The sequence below is a fragment of the Canis lupus genome, chromosome 33, assembly GCF_003254725.2.
Source record: "Canis lupus dingo isolate Sandy chromosome 33, ASM325472v2, whole genome shotgun sequence".
NCBI classification, from domain to species: domain Eukaryota; kingdom Metazoa; phylum Chordata; class Mammalia; order Carnivora; family Canidae; genus Canis; species Canis lupus.
Window position 1 is genome coordinate 415,655 of NC_064275.1, and position 19,353 is coordinate 435,007.

At 33.5% G+C, this 19,353-nt stretch overlaps 1 protein-coding gene across 3 annotated transcripts in view; it reads left to right on the forward strand.

Moving 5' to 3' along the window:
- The window catches only part of LOC112641007 (casein kinase 2 subunit alpha' interacting protein), a 134,717-nt gene that overhangs the window by 108,443 nt on the left and 6,921 nt on the right, over window positions 1-19,353 (forward strand). The window contains exon 3 of one of the 3 annotated variants that reach the window (XM_025417923.1): window positions 17,135-17,186. The exons of 1 other annotated variant lie outside the window; for it this stretch is intronic. In XM_025417923.1, coding sequence (XP_025273708.1) covers window positions 17,135-17,185 — 51 coding nt within the window. In that variant the 3' untranslated portion in view covers window position 17,186. Of the gene's footprint in view, window positions 1-3,509; window positions 3,678-17,134; window positions 17,187-19,353 lie in introns of those variants that run through there. One more of the 3 variants, XM_049105273.1, reaches the window with a different exon arrangement.

Sequence of the window (19,353 nt, forward strand, 5' to 3'; positions counted from 1 at the left end):
AAAATCATTTTACCTTCTTTTAAGTGTACTCTTTAATTCTTATCTCCTACTTCCTCTGCCCCCTTACTCCCTCCTCTGGTAACCATCACTTTGTTTTCTATAGTTAAGAGTCTGTTTCATGGTTTGTCTTTGTCTTTCTCTCTTTTTTTCCTTTGCTCATTTGTTATATCTTAAATTCCACATATGAGTGAGATCATATAGTATTTATTTGCCTTTCTCTGACTTATTTTGCTTAGCATTATTCTTTCTAGCTCCATCCTTGTTGTTGCAAATATCAAGATTTCAATCTTTTTATGGCTGAATAATATTCTATTTTGTATATATATATCATCTTTTTTATCCATTCATCTATTGATGGACACTTTGGCTGCTTCCATATTTTTCCTATTATAATAGTGCTGCAGTAAACATAAGCATGTGTATCTTCCCTTGAAACATTGTTTTTGTATTTTCGGGGTAAATACCCAGTAGCGTGATTACTGGATCATAGCGTAGTTCAAGTTTTAATTTTTCTGAGGAGCCTCCATAACTGTTTTCTACTATAGTTGCACCAGTTTGCTTTCCCACCAGCAGTGCACAAGGCTCCCCTTTCTCCACAGCCTCATCAGCACTTGTTGTTTATGTTTTCTATTTTAGCCATGTGACAGTGATAGCTCATTGCAGTTTTAACTGCATTTCTCTGATGATAAGGTTTCACATCATTTCATGTGACTGTTGGCCATTTCCATGTATTATTTTATGTCTGTTGATGTCTTCTGCCCATTTTTCAATTGGATTGTTTGTTTTTTGGATTTTGGGCTGTATCAGTTCTTTTATATTTTGGATACTAACCCTTTATCAGAAATGCCATTTGCAAATATCCTTTCCTACCCAGTAGGATGCCTTTTAATTTTGTTGATTGTTTCATTCACTGTGCAGAAACTTTATTTTGATGTAGTCCTAGTAGCTTATTTTTGTCTTTGTTTTGTTAGCCTCACATCCTACACTTTTTTAAAATTTATTTTTAAAGATTTTATTTATTTATTCATGAGACACACACACACACACACACACACACACACACACACACACACAGAGGCAGAGGGAGAGGCAGGCTCCATGCAGGGACGTGGGACTCGATCCCAGATCTCCAGGATCAGGCCCTAGGCTGAAGGCAGTGCTAAACCACCGAGCCACCTGGGCTGCCCACATCCTACATTTTTAAATAGAAAATTCTGTGTCCAGAAAGCTCTTTCCATCTATATATTTTTATCCTTCAGGGCTGTTTTGTCTTGAAATCTCTGAAAACCCTTTTCCTGGTGCATTTATGAAGGGGTTATTTGGCTTTTCAATGATCATAAAACTGTGTTAGCTCTTTGTACTGCTCTTAACCCATTATAAAGTAATCATTTCTAGTCTGTTTTCACTTACTATACTGAAAATTCCTGCTCGCTATGTTTTTTTTTTTTTTTTAAACCTAGTCCTTGGCATGGAGTGAATACCTTAAAACATTTTCAATGTTGAATAATGCTATTGAAGCTCTTCATCTTCTTTTAATTCTCTGAAATAAGTAACATTTCATCAGTTTGCTTCCCTCCCATAAGATTGAATTGTCCTTTGTACCTCTTGTCTTGGTGAGAACATGTATAAAACTGTTATTGATGACAGCAGTCATCCTTGTCTTATTTCTCATGTTAACAGTACTTCCTTTTAGTATTTCAATATTAAATGTGATGTTGGCCAATGTATAGCTGATCAGTGATGATGAGGAAAAACTTAGGTATATGATAATGTGCTCATGACTTTCTCCAACCCATTTAGAAAATCCTTGATGTGTGCTTTATTCATCCTGCACTTCTCTTTTGGTGGCACACATCACTTTCGTATTTACTTGTTTAATGCGCTCTCCACTAGACTAAACTTCAGGAGTGGAGGTCCTGTGTCAATGTTGTTTACCACTGACTCCTCAGAACTTAGTGGTACCTGACACATATTAAGTATTCAATAAATATTTATGGAATTAAGTTAACTAAGGAGTACAACTGACTTTTATTTATTGGTATAATTTACACGTTTAATTTTCTATCTCTTAGCTTGTTTCCTAAACTTTATACCTCTTGTAGTTTCTTTTCATTTCTTCCCTCTTTTTCTTTTTTGATCTATGATTTTGTTGCTTTTAAATTTTCTAATGCATTGACAGTTTTTTATCTTGTTCTTATTATAAGGGTCTACTTTTAAGATTTCTTCAAAATAATTCTTTAACCAGTATTTTCTAATTTGAAAATAAAGCTGCATCAAACTTATGAGGAAAATACATAAGCAGTGGTTATCCAACCTTGTTTCTCCCCAGCTTCTATTAAGACACTAATAAAATTTTAAAATAAGGAACACCATGTGTCATGCAAGAAGGGCCAAGAAATTTCTGCCAAATCTTGTATAGATGAGATCAGATTTCAAAAAGATAGGACTCAAAATTCACTACATTTGAAAGGAGAAATCATCTGAAAAATAATAGAAAAAGATAATAATTGCATCTCATTGCTGCCTTTCTCCTCAAATTAAAGGGCTAGACATGAGAACAGATCACAGTACAGTTGAGAGGTAGAAAGTGGATCCTATGAGTTGTCTCATTTTGATCCAACCAACTGATATAAAATGGAATCACACATGAATAAAAACTTGACAATAATATTAAAGCCTGAATGATATACATAACTGTTGGGGGGGAAATGATATACATAACTGTTTGCCCTATGACCATCTTTCTTAAAAATTGTTTTAAGGAAATTATCATGACTACATAGAGTTATACAAACAAAGTAAGTTTTGTGTTTATAATAGAGAGGGATTGTGAAAAAAAAAAAACCCTAGATGTTCATTTATGGAAGTGTTTAAATACATTATGATACATACATTGATATTTTCTTAGTGAAAATTTTGTTATTTCTAATATTGTACCTCCGTTTGCTTCAGGAATAGAACTACTTTCCTTAGGAAAATATTTCGTTGAGAACCCTTAGGCATGGATAGTGATCCTGAGCATGGGTTGGAAGAACAAAGTTGAACAAAGAGGAGATAGTTAAACTGTATTAAGTTTCTTTCTTTTTTTTTAACTGTATTAAGTTTCAAACTGGACCTCTTCAATGAGATATCAATGAAAAGAGAGAATGTAACATTTTTATTTGTCTTAAGTGAAAATATACTTAGATTATAAGACATTACATGCACTTTATATATGATTACACCTTATAAAAGATTGAAATTATGCATATATGTTTATGTGTGTCTTTGCATTTGTGCAAAATCTATTTCATATATATAAGAAAGATGGAGTAACTTGAAAGTAAACACCAAAATGAAAAAAAAAGTGATTATTACTGGAATTTAATTATGATGGAATGTTTAGGAAATTAGGAGATTTTTAATCTTTTCCAAATCTTTAGTGAGTGTGAATTCCTTTTGTAACCAACAACTTAAAACAAATATTTTAAAAATGAAAAATGATACTTGCTTTGTCTTCTCTATTTTAGGTGAAATATATAGGACACAATTTTGCTGTTCTACTCCTGTCCACTTACTGGTGTCATTTGTGGCTAAGCAAGTTCACAAGACATACATATTTCTATGGGATACATAGTTTTTTAAGTAACAATAAATTTCCATTAAATTTTAAAATCCATTAAACTATTTTTAAAATTCCATATTTTCTATTTCAGTATTCATTGCCAGACTTCTTACACCATTCTTTTATTTACTTGTGTGTTTATTTAGTTATTTAGTTTTAATTATGAAATATTTTAAAACTATAGAGAAAGATAGGCAATATGCTGGTGAAAGCTTTTAACCACTATTCAGCTTTATCAAATCTTCCTCTTTGGTTATATTTACTTTGTATGTTAAAGAAGCAAAACATATATACCTGTGTATATAACCATCCAGGATCTCAATCCTATCTTGTACCTTCCAGGAGTAATCACTGTCATAAACTTACTATAAGTCATTTGTCTACTTTTTAGAAATTTCCTAAATATTTATAGAACCATAAAAATCTATTTTTCTGGCTGTCTTACAGCTTTGTATATATTTTGTTACAATATATTTAACATTTTGAAATATGTAATTTTTGATCTGGAGTATGTTTTTAAGATTTATCCTTGTTATACAATGCTTTATCTATAGGTCATATCACTTGCAGTGTTTTGTGTGTGTACATAATGTGTATTATGTACATATTCATAGGTAGGTATTGTATAATTGCATACTGTGAATTAATTACAATTTGTTATTTGTATTTTAGTTGAATATTAATTTACATTTTTATTATCACAAACACAATGCACATATATGCATTGCCATTGTTTAAAAAATTTAATAGGGATCCCTGGGTGGCGCAGCGGTTTGGCGCCTGCCTTTGGCCCAGGGTGCGATCCTGGAGACCTGGGATCAAATCCCACATCAGGCTCCCGGTGCATGGAGCCTGCTTCTCCCTCTGCCTGTGTCTCTGCCTCTCTCTCTCTCTGTGACTATCATAAATAAATAAAAAAAAAATTAAAAAAATTTAATAGAGGTATGATTGATAATATTAGTTTAAGACATACAACTTAATGATCCAATATTTGTATATATTGTAAGATGACCACTGTATAAGTCTAGGTAATATCTGTTCCTATTTATAGTTGCAAAATTTTTGTTTCTTGTGATGAAGACTTTTAAGATCTACTCTTTTAGCAACTTTCAGATATGCCATCCAGTATTATTGTGTGAGGAGATGGAGAGAAGGAGAAGGAAGGAGGAGAGAGTCTCAAGCAGACTTTGTGCTGAGCTCAGAGCCCCATGCTAATCTCCATTTCACAACCTGGAAAATAGGACCCGAGCTGAAACCAAGTCAGATGCTTAACTGAAGAGGCCACCAGGCACCTCCAAAGGCAGTTTTGTCATAACCATTTTTATATGGAGGGATACAAAAAATATTTCAGTTCCAGAAACTCTGTTATAAAATTTAAGGAAAAAATAAAAATGACAAAATACTAAACTGAAATATCTTCAGTGAAGCCACCTAATAACAACTCTTACAATATAATACCTAACCATGTCAAAGAGTGTTTACTCAAAAACTGAAAAATTGCAAACTTTTGAGACACACTGTGCAATGTTTACTTGAGTTAGCTTTTTCCTCAGAGGACAGTCAAATGGACAAAGAAGTGTCATTTTGTGGTGTAGAATAGAATTTGTAGCTTATTTTTGAAACTTTTCCATCTGCTAAACACAGAATTCAACTAGATTATGGAAAATTTCATTTCTATCCTGATGTATGGTGCTCCAGCTATTATGTTAGGTCAAAATTTCATGCTGATTGGAATTAAAACTATTTCGTTTGTTTCATTCCACTGTGTAATATATATTAAACCTGTGCTAGGTTTTTGAGACAATTATATTAAAAATATAATGTACACAGTTGTTAAAATCATTTAATATATGTAAGCAAATGCTATAAATTACAGCCAGTTTTTGAGTTATTGAGAGAGGAGAGAATAAATTTAATGATCTTGTGTCCTTTGCCAGTTCCCCTTGTTGAGTTGTAGATGAGTGCTCTAAAGATTTACTGTACTATTAATTCAAATTTTTTTGAAACTAAAGGGATGCTTCCCAAATATTTGATAAGACAAAAAATGATAGTGTGATTTACATATTTCATTGATATAACATTCCATATAAGCAAGCAAAATATGTAGTATCAAAGAAAGGAAAGGCTTATTTGTTAGCTAAACAGGTACATGAATTTATGTTGAAATGAAAGCTCTTCATAATACAAGTCAATAATAATTATGTACATTTTCCAACATGAATCAACATGCAGATTTTAATTGTAATTGGCAGCATTATGTAAATTGCCCTCAAAATTAAAAAAAAGTTGAAGAACACTAAGACTGGGTTGACATAAGAGTTAATAAATGTATTTAACTTGAACAGACACAGTTTTGAAACCAGTGTGCTTTTGCTACAAGTAAAAAAATAAAAATAAAAAACTACAAACAATGAACTAGTTTTATTAATTTAGACACAAGTAATAAAGTAAAATAAGTTTTGGAATTTGATTCAGTAATTTGAAACCATTGAAATTTGATTCAGTAATTTGAAACCATTGAAATATGTTTAGGATAACTTACATATATAAACATATTTTTTAACTCTATGTTTAGCAACTCTAAATACAGATCAAATATATTTGATGAAAATTTAGTATACAGGAGTGCCTAGGTGGCTCAGTCAGTGTTTGCCTTGACTCAGCTCATGACCGGTGAGTCCTAGGATGGAGCTTCGAGTTCTGCATCAGGCTTCCTGCTCAGCAGGGAGTCTGCTTCTTTCTCTCTCTCTCTCTCTCTCTCTCTCTCAAATATATATATATATATTTAAAAAAAAGAAAATTTAGCATCCAAATGGAAATGTGCTATAAGGGTAACATATAAGGGAAACACCAAATTTCAGAGGATGGCACAATACTGTAAAATAACTCATTGATAATATTTATATTGGTTGCATGTTGAAAAGATAATATTTTGGTTATATGATGCTAAATAAAATATAAGATTAATGTTAATTAGTTTCTTTTTATTTCTTAGTATTCTACTAGAAAATATAAAATTAACTCTGTGACGCACTTACATCTCTATTGGATAATAATAGTTTAGAGTGTAAGTAAGGGAGGGATGTTGAGTATCTTGAAAACTACCATTTCCTGATGCATAGGAGGAATATATTTGGTGTGCATTTGATAGTTAACAAACATGTTTGAGTGAAAACCGTTTGTTTAAATTTCTGTTGTTTTCTTTTTAAGATTTTATTTATTTATTTATGAGAGACACAGAGACAAAGAGAGGCAGAGACACCGGCAGAGGGAGAAGAGGGTCCATGCAGGGAACCCCACATGGGACTTGATCCCAGGGCTCCAGGGTCATGACCTGAGCTCAGGCAGATGCTCAACCACTGAGCCACCCAGGCGTCCCTGTTTGTTTAAATGTCTGATAGAAATTTTATGAGATGTGTAAGCAGAACTGTTTTTTTTCTCTCCCTGTTTCTGTCTCTCTACTTTTTTTCTCATTAAAAATGATTGTCATAGAAAATTCAAATATTAGCAAGTTTAATATTTGTCTTGTGATACCAGTCTGGAGAGATAGTTGCTATTAATTTGGTATATCACTCCAAATGAATCACTGCTACCATTATATTCTCCTACATTTTTAAATACATAATGGCATCACGATGTACATATTTTGATGCTATGTGGTCCTATTATAGTTTTATAAATTTTGATTGTGGAAGTAGTGAATCCTTATAAAAATTCAGCCAATGACCAAACATATACTATAGAAATCCAATATTATGTCTCCCTCTTAAAAATAATTCTTAGAAGATTGCAATATAATGTTCCATATTTTATGTATGCAAATGCAGGCATGTTTCATTTGTTTATGAAAATATTTGAGGGACATGTGTGCTGCACAGTGTGTTAAGCATCCAACTCTTGGTTTAGGCTCAGGTTGTGATCTCAGATTGTGAGATGGAGCCTCTCATGGGGCTCTATGGAGTCTGCTTAAGGCTCCCTCTCCTCCGTCCTCACCCCATCCCACTTGTACACACTCTTTCTCAAATAAATAAATAAATAAATAAATAAATAAATAAATAAATGAATCAATCTTTTAAAAAGTGGGGTCATATTGTACATATAACAAGCATATTGTCTCATTGCTATTGCCTTGATACTGTAAGGATTCATCTCATTTGTTTTTTCAGTCAATCATTGAGAAAAACCCATAACTCTGGTCATCATCACCCTTGGCCAACATTCGCCTCCTGTGTGCCTCTTCCTTACCCCTATTCAAATATCGAAACCCTTCCTCAGAGTCCTATGGTATTGTCAATCTTCAGAACAATTTCCTATACTGCATACTCAGTTCTTCTCTGATCATTCTCTTTCCCAGTAATCTAAGTGGTTGAAATCTAGGTCTCTTCTGAGGACACTTCATCCATCAAGTTACTTCTTTAGAATGTCTTGCATTACTCTTTTTGAAATAGGATAATTTCACTTTTGATTCTCATTGGGGTTTCCAAGTCATTTTCTCTTTAATTCCTAAGCACTATCCAAGGTTTCAATGTCATATCATCCAGTTATATCCTCAACTAACTCTCTCTCTCTCTCTTTTTCCCAGTCATTTTTTGAATGTTCTCTCATTTGGATCCTGGCTTACTTTCATCTTCTTTGATACTCCTGCTAAAACTCATGATATTCTGAAGTTCTCATTTTTGTGATTTCTTCATTCTGCCTGCTACTTTCCCTCTCAAAAGCATGGCCAGAATCTAGATCGTTTCATCATTAAACACTCTAAAATCTCAATTTCCAACATTCTACTCATTTTCTTTAGTGCTTTTACTCCAACAGTATTTTGGGGCCACCATCTACTGTTCTTAAGCATTTCAGTGTCCTCTGCCTCTTTGATGCCTTTCTAAACTGGCTTAAATTTCATAATCTATCATTATAAAGATGATTACATAGACCCTCATCTCTTACCACATCTTTTTTTTTTTTTGTAATTTTCTGACAAAATCCCAATCCTTATTAAATTCAATTCTCTACCTACTCCAAAGTTACATCTCTGCAGGGGAGTGGGGCTTGAGAAAAACTACTGTACTTACATGTCTCACTTTAAACCTCAGTGAGCCTTTAATGCTGTCCAACATCCATCATCTTTTCTCCTCTCCTAAATAACTATTTGATAACTTTTCCTTGGCCATCTCACTTTCAACAAAGGCACTGCCTTCTGTCTGAGTGTTTTGTGCCATGACCTAAGGCCTCTTTTCTTCCCCACTTTTTTTTAGATTTTATCCATTTATTCATGAAAGACACAGAGAAAGAGGCAGAGATACAGGCAGACAGAGAAGCAGGCTCTCATGCAGGGAACCCAATGTGGGACTTGATCCTAGGACCCTGGGATCACATTCTGGGCCTCTTCCCTTTTTTCTTCCCTATTTACACTTAATTCTATTTTCTCTTAGCTACAAAAGGACAATTATCAATTATCTACCAATCGTCTCCTACATGACCATTTTCCCCCTTTCCCAATTTTTGTCCTACTAGCAAACAAAAGAATATATTTTCTGTAGGTATCCTAAAAGAGGAAACTAATTTTTCTCCATTTCCAGATACTGCCCATTTTACTTATCCATTTACCCATTCAGAAGTTATGATTCCTCTTAGTACTTCTTTTAATTTCTTTTGTGAACCAGTTGTAATCATTGTTTCACTTGTACGCTATACCAAAGTCACTATAGTCAGGTCATGGTAGCCCTTTGTATTGCTAAATACAATTCTTTTTGCAAGATCTATTTTATTTATTTATTTATTTATTTATTTATTTATTTATTTATTATTTATTATTTATTTTTATTTATTCTTTTCTTCATCCAGACCCTGGGTCTGAATAGTATAGTGTACCAAGATTCCGTTCTTGGATCTTTTTACTTCCTCCACTCATTTTCACAGAGTGACTTTCAGTACTACATTTAGGATGGTAATTCTTGAACTTATCTTCCAGCCCAGATATTGTAACTCCAAACTACTTACTCAGTGTCTAAAATGGTAATAGTAATTTCAAACTTAACAGATTGCATACCAAACTCTTTATCTCAGTTCTTACATCTCTGTTCTAATCCCAAACTTGTTCCTTCAGAAGTCTTGCCCATCTCAAAAAGAAAGCAACCCTCTGCTTCTAGATTAATTTATGGAGCACTAGAAACCTTAAAATTTTATATTTAAATCATGAGGCATAAGGTTATTTTAAAAAATTATTTAAAAAATTTAAGACTAATTTTGTTTGCTAACAATTTAGAAGCACTTCCATTGAATAAATTACGTGATTCAGGTTTCTTAGAAAAACTATCCAATCAAGGGACCTACTCTCTCATTTGTCCTTAAATATATCTTTCTTAAAGAAAAAGTAAAAAATTTAAATTATCCTGTAGCTTTCTAGGTTGCTCCAAGAGATTAAAGAAGATTAAGATTAAACATTTTCTTCCCCTTAATTGTCTCAGTATAAGATTAATTAGAGGCCACCAGATAATACTAAGGGACTTCTATTAATACATTTCCAACTCACATAGATGCCTATAAAATGATTTCCAGGTCATTTGGGAATTTAAAAAAGAAGCTTGAAAATATATCTCCCAGAATTGCTATAACAGGCATAAAATAGTTTTGAGGAAAAAGATTACTGCATCTTATGTTTAGACATGAAAAGAATTAGAATGCAATAGCTTATTAAGACACATCCTAAATCATGGTTTGCAAACTGTTTGAAAGGGAAGTAAGGGAAGGGGCATTCTATCAATTGGTTATTTTTTAAAAAAAAGTCTGCACTGATCACCAGAGACTACAATAAGGAATTGAGTAAGCATATCTATTTTGAAAAAGTTCTCAAAATAATTCTGAAATGATTGTCAATAATTTTGAGAATAAATAAGAATATTTTAGAGAAAGGCACATTCTCAGCTCAAAATATGTCAGCAATAGGAGATGTAGAGTTGGACTTGGATAGAGCTTAGATTTTGAGTCAAAGGCAATAAAAAAGATAATATTTTAGAAGGAGGCTCAGATGCTATCAATGATAGTGATATAAGCAAGAAAGACCCAGCAATTTCAAAAGTAGCAAAGTGCCCAAAATCTATGGGTTTTGGCACAAATCATTTTACTTACCTGAAAATGCTAGTTTTGTTCAAGGTTAAATGTTTGGCCGACTTGACGACTTAGTGAGTAAATATAAAAACATTAAGAGGATAAAGGAAGGTGAAGAGTTAATCTTTTGAGGCATAGGTATCAGACAATATTAAGGACTTTATGTTTGTTATCTCATTTAATTTGCAAAAGTCTAGAGGCAGGCACTATCAGGAATCCATCTTTACAGTTCAGGAAACTGAAAGAGATTACATAACTTACTCAAGGCCATAAAGCCAGTGAATAGCAGATCAAAGTCCAAACTCATTGTATATCTCTACACATTTGTTGATATTGCTAAAACTAAAAGCAACAACAAAATGGAAAACTGGTAATACCCATTGCTGGCTAGGATATGAAGCACCTAGAACTCCCGTATAAATAAATCTTAAATGCGTTTTACCAAACCCACAGACTACATATTTTATGATTTCATTTAGCTGACACTCTGGTAGAGGCAAAACTATAGACATGGGAAACAAAAGGTTGCCAGGGGATGAGGGTTGGGACAGTGGTTTCCTACAAAGGGAAGGAGTTTGGGAAGCATTAGAACTGTCCTGTATGATATTGTGGTTTTACATACTTAGTTCTATGCATTTGCCAAAGCTCTACAGAATTTCACATCATAGAGAGTGGATTATGCTGAATAAATTTCAAAAGAAACAAACAAACCACCATGATACAGGGGTAGTGGTGGAAAACCAATTGCCGCAAATGCATCTAACTGTATTAAAATGAATTACATAATCACACTGAAGGTAAAAGGGAAGAAAGAAGTTCACTTAAGTAACTTTGTAATTGTTTTGAGTAAATACTCTAAGGCCACTGGACATTGTACAGAAGTACTCTGATAAATTTATTTCTCACAAGGATATGTGTTGGCAAATCTAAAGCTACTTTAACTATATACTAAGATTAAACCAACAAGTAGATAATGAAAGCCAGATTTTTCATGATCTGAGAAAAAAGTTGCAAATAAGGGAAAAGGCTATAATAAACTTTATAGTGTTGGATTGTAGTCAGAACAATTAATACAGACTTTAAAAAATTGTACATACAAATAGATGCAGAGATAACTACAGGTGTGTGCATGTGTGTGTGTGTGTGTGTGCATGTCCATGGATTAACCTACAGAAATATATTTTCTAGCTGTATCCACTAGGGAAGAGAAGCAGTGACAGCCAAGTAAAAATTGGCATATTTAGCACTATAACCTGGTTTCTAAATACCTTTCTCCGGTGAAAGTACACAAGGATTCTTAGAGACCTAGAAGGACTCCAAGACTGAGGCAGGAGAAGTACAAGTTGAAACTGCAGCCTTTTGTGGTTCCAGAAAATAAGGAAGTGCTAGAGAGAAAGAAAGAAGATCTATATCTATATCTATATCTATATCTATACACATAGATAATAGATAGATGATAGATAGATAGATAGATAGATAGATAGATAGATAGATAGATGATAGATAGAAGGGGGTACAGGACCCCATATGGAAGAGCTCTCAATGGCTAAAATGTAAACAACTTGTGCAACAAAATAACTATTGTTTTGAATTAAACTTCAAATTTAAAAAAATCACTTCAGATATAAATAACTGAACAAACAAATGGAGAGCAAGGACAGCTCTTCCTGATAGAGAATTTCAATTAATAAATGTAGATAGAATAAGGAAAATGGAAATTAACCCCTAGAACAGCATAATTACTGCAGACAAGATCCACTGATAGCTGTTAAAATTGGGGGCAGAAGCTAAACAGAAAAAATGATATTTGTGTAATTTAGATGTATCTCTCCCTAAATATCCAGTTATTGGTAAGAGGAAAATAGTAACCTTATAGGGAATAATTCTGGCATTTTAACTGTGTGATTAAGGTTACTGTGATCACTGATAACACTAATGCCCATTGACATTGTTTGTCTAGAAATGGTGCACCAGAGAGAGCACATCACTTCTGTATTATTTTCCCTAAAAATGCATGACTTCAGTTTAAAAATGAGAAAATACCAGACAAGCCCAATCTGAGAACCATTCTACAAAATAACTGACAAGTATCCTTGTCTAAGACAAGGAAAGACTGAAGATCTGTTTAAGTTTAAGGAGGTTAAAAAGATACAACAAGCCAATGTGAAATCTTGGAGCTGAATCCTGGGAAAAAGGACATCAATAAGGAAAAGTTGAAATTCAAAGAAATTTTGTAGTTTGGGGTGCCTGGGTGGTTCAGTATTTTAGCTGTGCTTAGTATTAGTGTTTAATTTAGTGTTTAGTGTTTCTTAATTTAGTAATATTATTTAGTTTAGTATGATTGCAATGATATGCTCAAGAACAGATCAATATATTTATGAAAACTTAGCAAATGATTGAGATGCCAGATTAGTTGTTAGGTAGACCTTGTTAATAAATTATATATATATATAATAAATGCTATATATCTGGCTCTCCATATGGGAAAAAGTAAAGTTAGATTCCTGTCTTACATCATAAATGTGCAAAATAATTCAAGTATCACTAAACACTAAAATATAAAAAGCAATATGTTACCATTGCATTTTAAAGAAATTACCACCTAATATTTTTTTTTTACCACCTAATAATTTTATAGGTTCAGAATAATGGATTTATTTCTTGAAAATTAACCAAAACAAAACCATAAGTGTGTCAATATCTTAGGTCTTGTTGGTTGATCAGAAGGCAAAAATCAGGCTTTGGTAAAGGAATTGATAAGGTTGTCTTCAACTGCTACAGACCAAACCTGAGACAGAAATAATCAGATCAAAGTCACAAAAATGTGTGTAAGTTTGTTTAATAAATTTAAACATTTAGACAGTTCTTATTTAGTCTGTCTTATTTAGTCTATCAGAAGGACTATGTGGACACTAGACTGGGTGGAAACCAAAAATCTTACATCCTTGGTTTTTACATATAGGCATACCCTCTTTTTTCCTTTACTGTTCTTTATTGTGCTTCACAGTTAATAAAGACAATAATATAGGGGAAATAAAAGTAAGGAAACAAAAAGGAAAGTACAAAATGTGGAAGCATGTCTAATTTTCACAAATCCATTCTAGTTTTTAAAATAATTTAACACAATTTTTGAAAACAGAAATAATCAAAACAGTCTATGTATAGAATAGGAGAATAATTAGATAAAAACTTCTGCATTCGTACACTGAGTCAGGTATTAATTGAATTAATCCATTAACTCTAGTGGTATTCAGTAGGGATTTTGTTAAATACAGGCATACCTCATTTTATTGTGCTTCTCAAATATGTTTGTGGGGTTGTTTTTGTTGTTGTTTACAAATGGAAAGATTTATGGCAACCTTGTGCCAAGTAACTCAATTGGTGCCATTTTTCCAACATTTGCTCATCTCATGTCTCAGTGTCACATTTTGGTAACTCTCACAATGTCTCAAACATTTCATTATTATGTTTGTTATGGTGATCTGTGATCAGTGCTTTTTGATATTACTATTGTGGTTCTGGGGCACCATGAGCTACCCCCAGACAAGACCGTGAACTTAACTGATAAATGATTGCTCCACAAACTGGCCATTTCCCCATCTCTCTCTTTTACCTTATTTGGGCCTCTTTTTTCTCTGAGACACAATAATATTGAAATTAAACAAGTTAATGACACTACGATGGCCTCTGAGTGTTCAAGTCATGGGGAAAGTCTCATGTCTCTCACTTTAAATCAAAAGCTAAAAATGAGTAAGATAAAGGAGGGAGGTATGTTGAAAGCTGAGACAGGCTGAAAGCTATGCTTTTGTGTCAGCCAACTTATGAATACAAAGGACAAGTTCTTGAAGGAACTTAAAAGTGCTATTCCAGTAAACACATAAATGATAAAGTGAAATAGCCTGGGTGGCTCAGCGGTTTAGCACCTGCCTTCGGCCTAGGGCATGATCCTGGAGCCCCGGGATCGAGTCCCACACCGGGCTCCCTGCATGGAGCCTGCTTCTCCCTCTCCCTCTGCCTGTGTCTCTGCCTCTCTCTCTCTCTCTCTCTCTGTGTGTGTGTCTCTCATGAATAAATAAATAAAATCTTAAAATAAAGTGAGATAGTCTTATAGCTGAGATGGATAAAATGTTAGTCTGGATAGAAGATCACACCAATCATAATATTTTCTTAAACTAAAGACTAACTTAGAGCAAGACCCTAACCTCTTTAGTTCTGTGAAGGCTGAGAGAAGTGAGAAAGCTGCAGAAGAAAAGTTTGAAGCTATGAGAGGTTGACTCTTGAAGTTTAAGGAGAGAAGGCCTCTCCATAACATAAAAGTACAGGTGAGGCAGCAAGTGCTGGTGTAGAAGCTGCAGCAGGTTGTCCTGAAGGTCTAAAGATCATTAAAGAAGGTGGCTCACTAAACAACAGTTTTTAGTGTACACAGAACAGAGTTCTATTGGAAGAAGTTGCCATCCACGACTTTCACAGCTGGAGGAGAAAGAAGTCAATGCCTGGCTTCAAGCTTCAAAGGACAGGCTGACTGTTTTGTTGGTCTAGTGCAGCTGCTGACTTGCAGATGAAGCCAGTGTTCATTTAGCATTTTGAAAATCCTAGTCTTTAAGAATTATGCTAAATCTCGTCTGCCTCTGTTCTGTAAGTAGGACAACAATTCTAGATGATGGTATATCTGGTTACAGCATGGTTTGCTGAACATTTTAAGCCCACTCTTGAGACCTAATGCTCAGAAAAAAGATACCTTTAAAGATTGTTGTTTACTGATAATGCATCCGATCACTCAAAAACTCTGATGGAAATGTACAAGATCAATGTTGTTTTTATGCTTACTAATACAATATCCGTTCTGCAGCTCATAGATCAAGGGGTAATTTCAACTGTCAAGTCTTATTATGTTAAGAAATACATTTTTTAAAAAGATTTTATTTATTTATTCATGAGAGACAGAGAGAGAGAGAGAGAGAGAGAGAGAGAGGCAGAGACACAGGCAGAGGGAGAAGCAGGCTCCATGCAGGGAGCCCGACGTGGGACTCGATCCTGGGTCTCCAGAATCACAACCCGGGCTGAAAGTGGCACTAAACCTCTGAGCCACCTGGGATGCCCTTAAGAAATACATTTTTTTGTATGGATGGCTCAGTAGTAGAGCGTCTGCCTTGGGTTCAGTTCGTGACCTCAGGATCCTGGGGTCGAGTTCCACATAGGGCTCCCCAGAGGGAGCCTGCTTCTCCCTCTGCCTGTGTCTCTGCCTCACTCTCTGTGTCTCTTATGAAGCCATAAAATAAATAATGGAAAACATATGATAATTTTTTATGGTTTTGAAGTGGAATAGCCTCTAAACACAAAAGTAACTAGGACAGTCATAAAAGAAAAAAGTGACCAATATGAATGTGCAAAAATTAAAATTGTGGGTGTATAGAAAAATATTGTAATTTAGTCAAATAAAGCACATGAGTTGTTTTATTCACTTTCATAATAGTATCCATAAATCAATAAGCTCCTGAAAAAATAATGTGAAAAGGACAATTTAGCATTGATTTTTGTATGTGTAAAAATATGCTCAAACTCAGTCATGATAAGAAAAAAATTAATTAATTTTATCCACACTATATTGATGACAATCTTTGAAAACATTCATACATTGTTGTAGAGAATTTAAATTGGAACAATCTCTTGAAAGTGTAATTTGGCAAAATATATCAACATAAAAATACATGTGCTCTTCAATTCTGCAAGTCTACTCTAGAAAATTATCCACCAGTTATACTCACACATATGAACAACAACTACGCCAACTTGTATAGAATGTCAGTATATTCACTGCAGCATTGTCTGTCTTATCAAGATAATGTGAACAATCTAGATGTCCATTATTAGGCAGCTAGTCAAATAAACTGGTATGCTTGTATAATGAAATGGCATGTGGTCAAGTAAAAGTATTTTCTATGGACTGAATGATTTTTGAGATGTTTTTCAGTGAGGGGAAACAAGGTGGAAAAGGATCAGGTGTGTACTGTTGTAGGTGCTGGGGAGATAAATAGTAAAAAGAAAGAGTTCCCGGCCTCAAAAGTAGCTTTTATTCTAATAGTAGAAGTAACAAAAACATAAATAAATCAATTAATTTAAACAGATTATCTCCAATAATGATAATTTCTGTAGAAAAGATAAAACAGGATAATGCAGAAAAAAGTGACCAGAAGTGGGTAGGGGGTGCTGCTTTGGGTGGGCAGGTGGTGGAAATGTGGAATGAAGGGAGTTGTGGACAGACATGTTTTATCTAAGGCTTTGGAAAAACATTTTGATTAAGTACAATAAGATGACTATTAGACATGTATTCTTAGAAATTTGCATAGACATATACTACTTCTTGCATTTATCACAAAACAGGTTCTATATCCATATTGATTAATTTATATTTTTCCAAATTATCTTTAGAAAGATAATCAACCAGCTGCAGTGGTTGTCTCTGAGAAAATAAAAGACTGAGGTGTGAGAAACACTTTTTCCTATATTCTCATTTGTATTTTCTTGAAATCTTATTACATATATTATCTATTGAAATAAAAGTATCTATTTAGAAATCTGATGTGATCAGTTCTTACATGTTGGTGATAATTGGGTGTAACTTTAGGATAGTAATCACTTTAACAAAGTAAAAAAAAAGAAATCTTTACTTTCATGTAATAGTTTTTAGGCAAATACGCCTTTTGGAAAAATCCATGACACAAAATTTCACATAAAGTATTTCTTCATACGGAAACATTATTTCTGGAGTGATCTTATTTGAAAGTGGAAATGTATGTGGATTTCAGAAAAATTGAAATTATATCTCAATTTGGAAACCACTGTCAATGTATCCTTTGTCCATTTTAGTCTTGTGTAGTCAGTGTAAAGAGCTAGGCCGTAACAGACAGGAGACCTGATGACCCGGTCCATGCCCTCGAGTGCCTGGGTGATAACATGGTGTTAGGGGAAACTCCAGCAACTTTAGTGAAGGGATTGTTGATCGAAAGTTGGTAGAATCAGTGATAAGGAAAAGGAATTTCTCTCCTTCAAAACTATTTCACACTTCAAAGCATTTCAGTCATAATGTTTACGTCTGGAAAATCATGTTCCTGTATATTATTGCCTTCTGGATGCACCCGTTAGGGCCTTAATGTTTAATGGCTAATGTATTTTTCACATAATTTCAAAATACAAATATATACACTTAATTCTGCAGAGAGCTTAATGAGTAGATTGCCTGTCTATCCTCAATAAGGGTTTTATACTTTTCCACAGCCTTAGGTATAAAGATGTTCTGAGAAGCATATGGTATAAATTGTGGGCTTTTAAAAATATATATAATTACTGTTTTGAGAGGGAGCAGAACATGAGATAAATTCATTCCTTATACTATTTTTCTTGGATGAAACTTTAGCAGGCTGGTGAAAATGTCTATTACAGAATTTATTGGCACATAAACAATTTGCCATAGAAATCTTCCTGAAATCTTCCTTCTCAAATTCACCATGAAGGTCTCAGTTTCAATTTCAGATATTTCACTACTAAAATATTCTCTTAGGATAACTCTCATTTCAAAGCTGGAAGCCAAGTGAAACTTTAAAGTGAGTGTAATCATGAACTAGATATATTTATTATTAAAAATATTTTGATATAATTAGCAATAATTATCAAGAGTCTATAAAGTAAGCCTTTGCAGGTGTAAATTTATTTTATAATCTGTGCTATAAGGTGTGGCACTTGTCTTTTTAATTTTTGTTTATTTCATTTAAAAGATCCTTAAATTGATTTTTTTTATTGGAGTATAATTGACACAAAATTTCCCATTAGTTTCAGGTGTACTTTGTAGTGGTTTGATATTTTTATACATTCCGAAATGATCCCTATGATACATCTAGTTGCCATCTGTTACCATACAATGTTATTACAATATTATTAATTATATTCTCTGTGCTGCACATTAAATCCCCATGACATATTTATTTTATAACTGCCTTAAATTAATTCACTTTATTCAGAAATTTCACTTATGGCATCACACATAAGTAAAAATTCACACCATTTAAAAATGCTTCTCTTTCTGGGTAGATAGATGGATAGATAGATACATAGATAGATGATAGAATTCCCCATGCCAAAGAAAATACTCAGGATTTTATTGCAGAAAGCAAGTTAAGCATGTTCTATTTTTTTCCCTCATTAGAAAACAAAACCAACAAATTAAAAAAAAATCTATATATGTGAGTGCTAGACTCCCTCCATTTGCTATTCTTATTCAGAGAAAAGCTTCTACTCTATTATGTACTTAAATTGTCTCCAATTTCTCCTTTTCTATTTCTTCTCAGTTTGCTATTTTCTTTACTTTAAACTCCATCGGTTGTGAAACTTCTTGTGTTAAGTTCATCAGTGGCCTATTCCACTTAATCAATAAGCATGTTTCAGTTATCAACTTGCTTTAGCTCTAAGAAAGTACCTAGCATTTCCCTCGCTTTTTTTTTTTGCCCAGCTTCTGGACACCATGCTCTCTTAGATGATATTCAACTGCATTTAACAGAAAAACACTAAAATAATGACTAAAATAAGAAGTACATTTTTGTTCGCTTCTAAAATAGTTCTAGAGTTAGGGAGTGCAGGGCAGTCCGGCAGCTCTG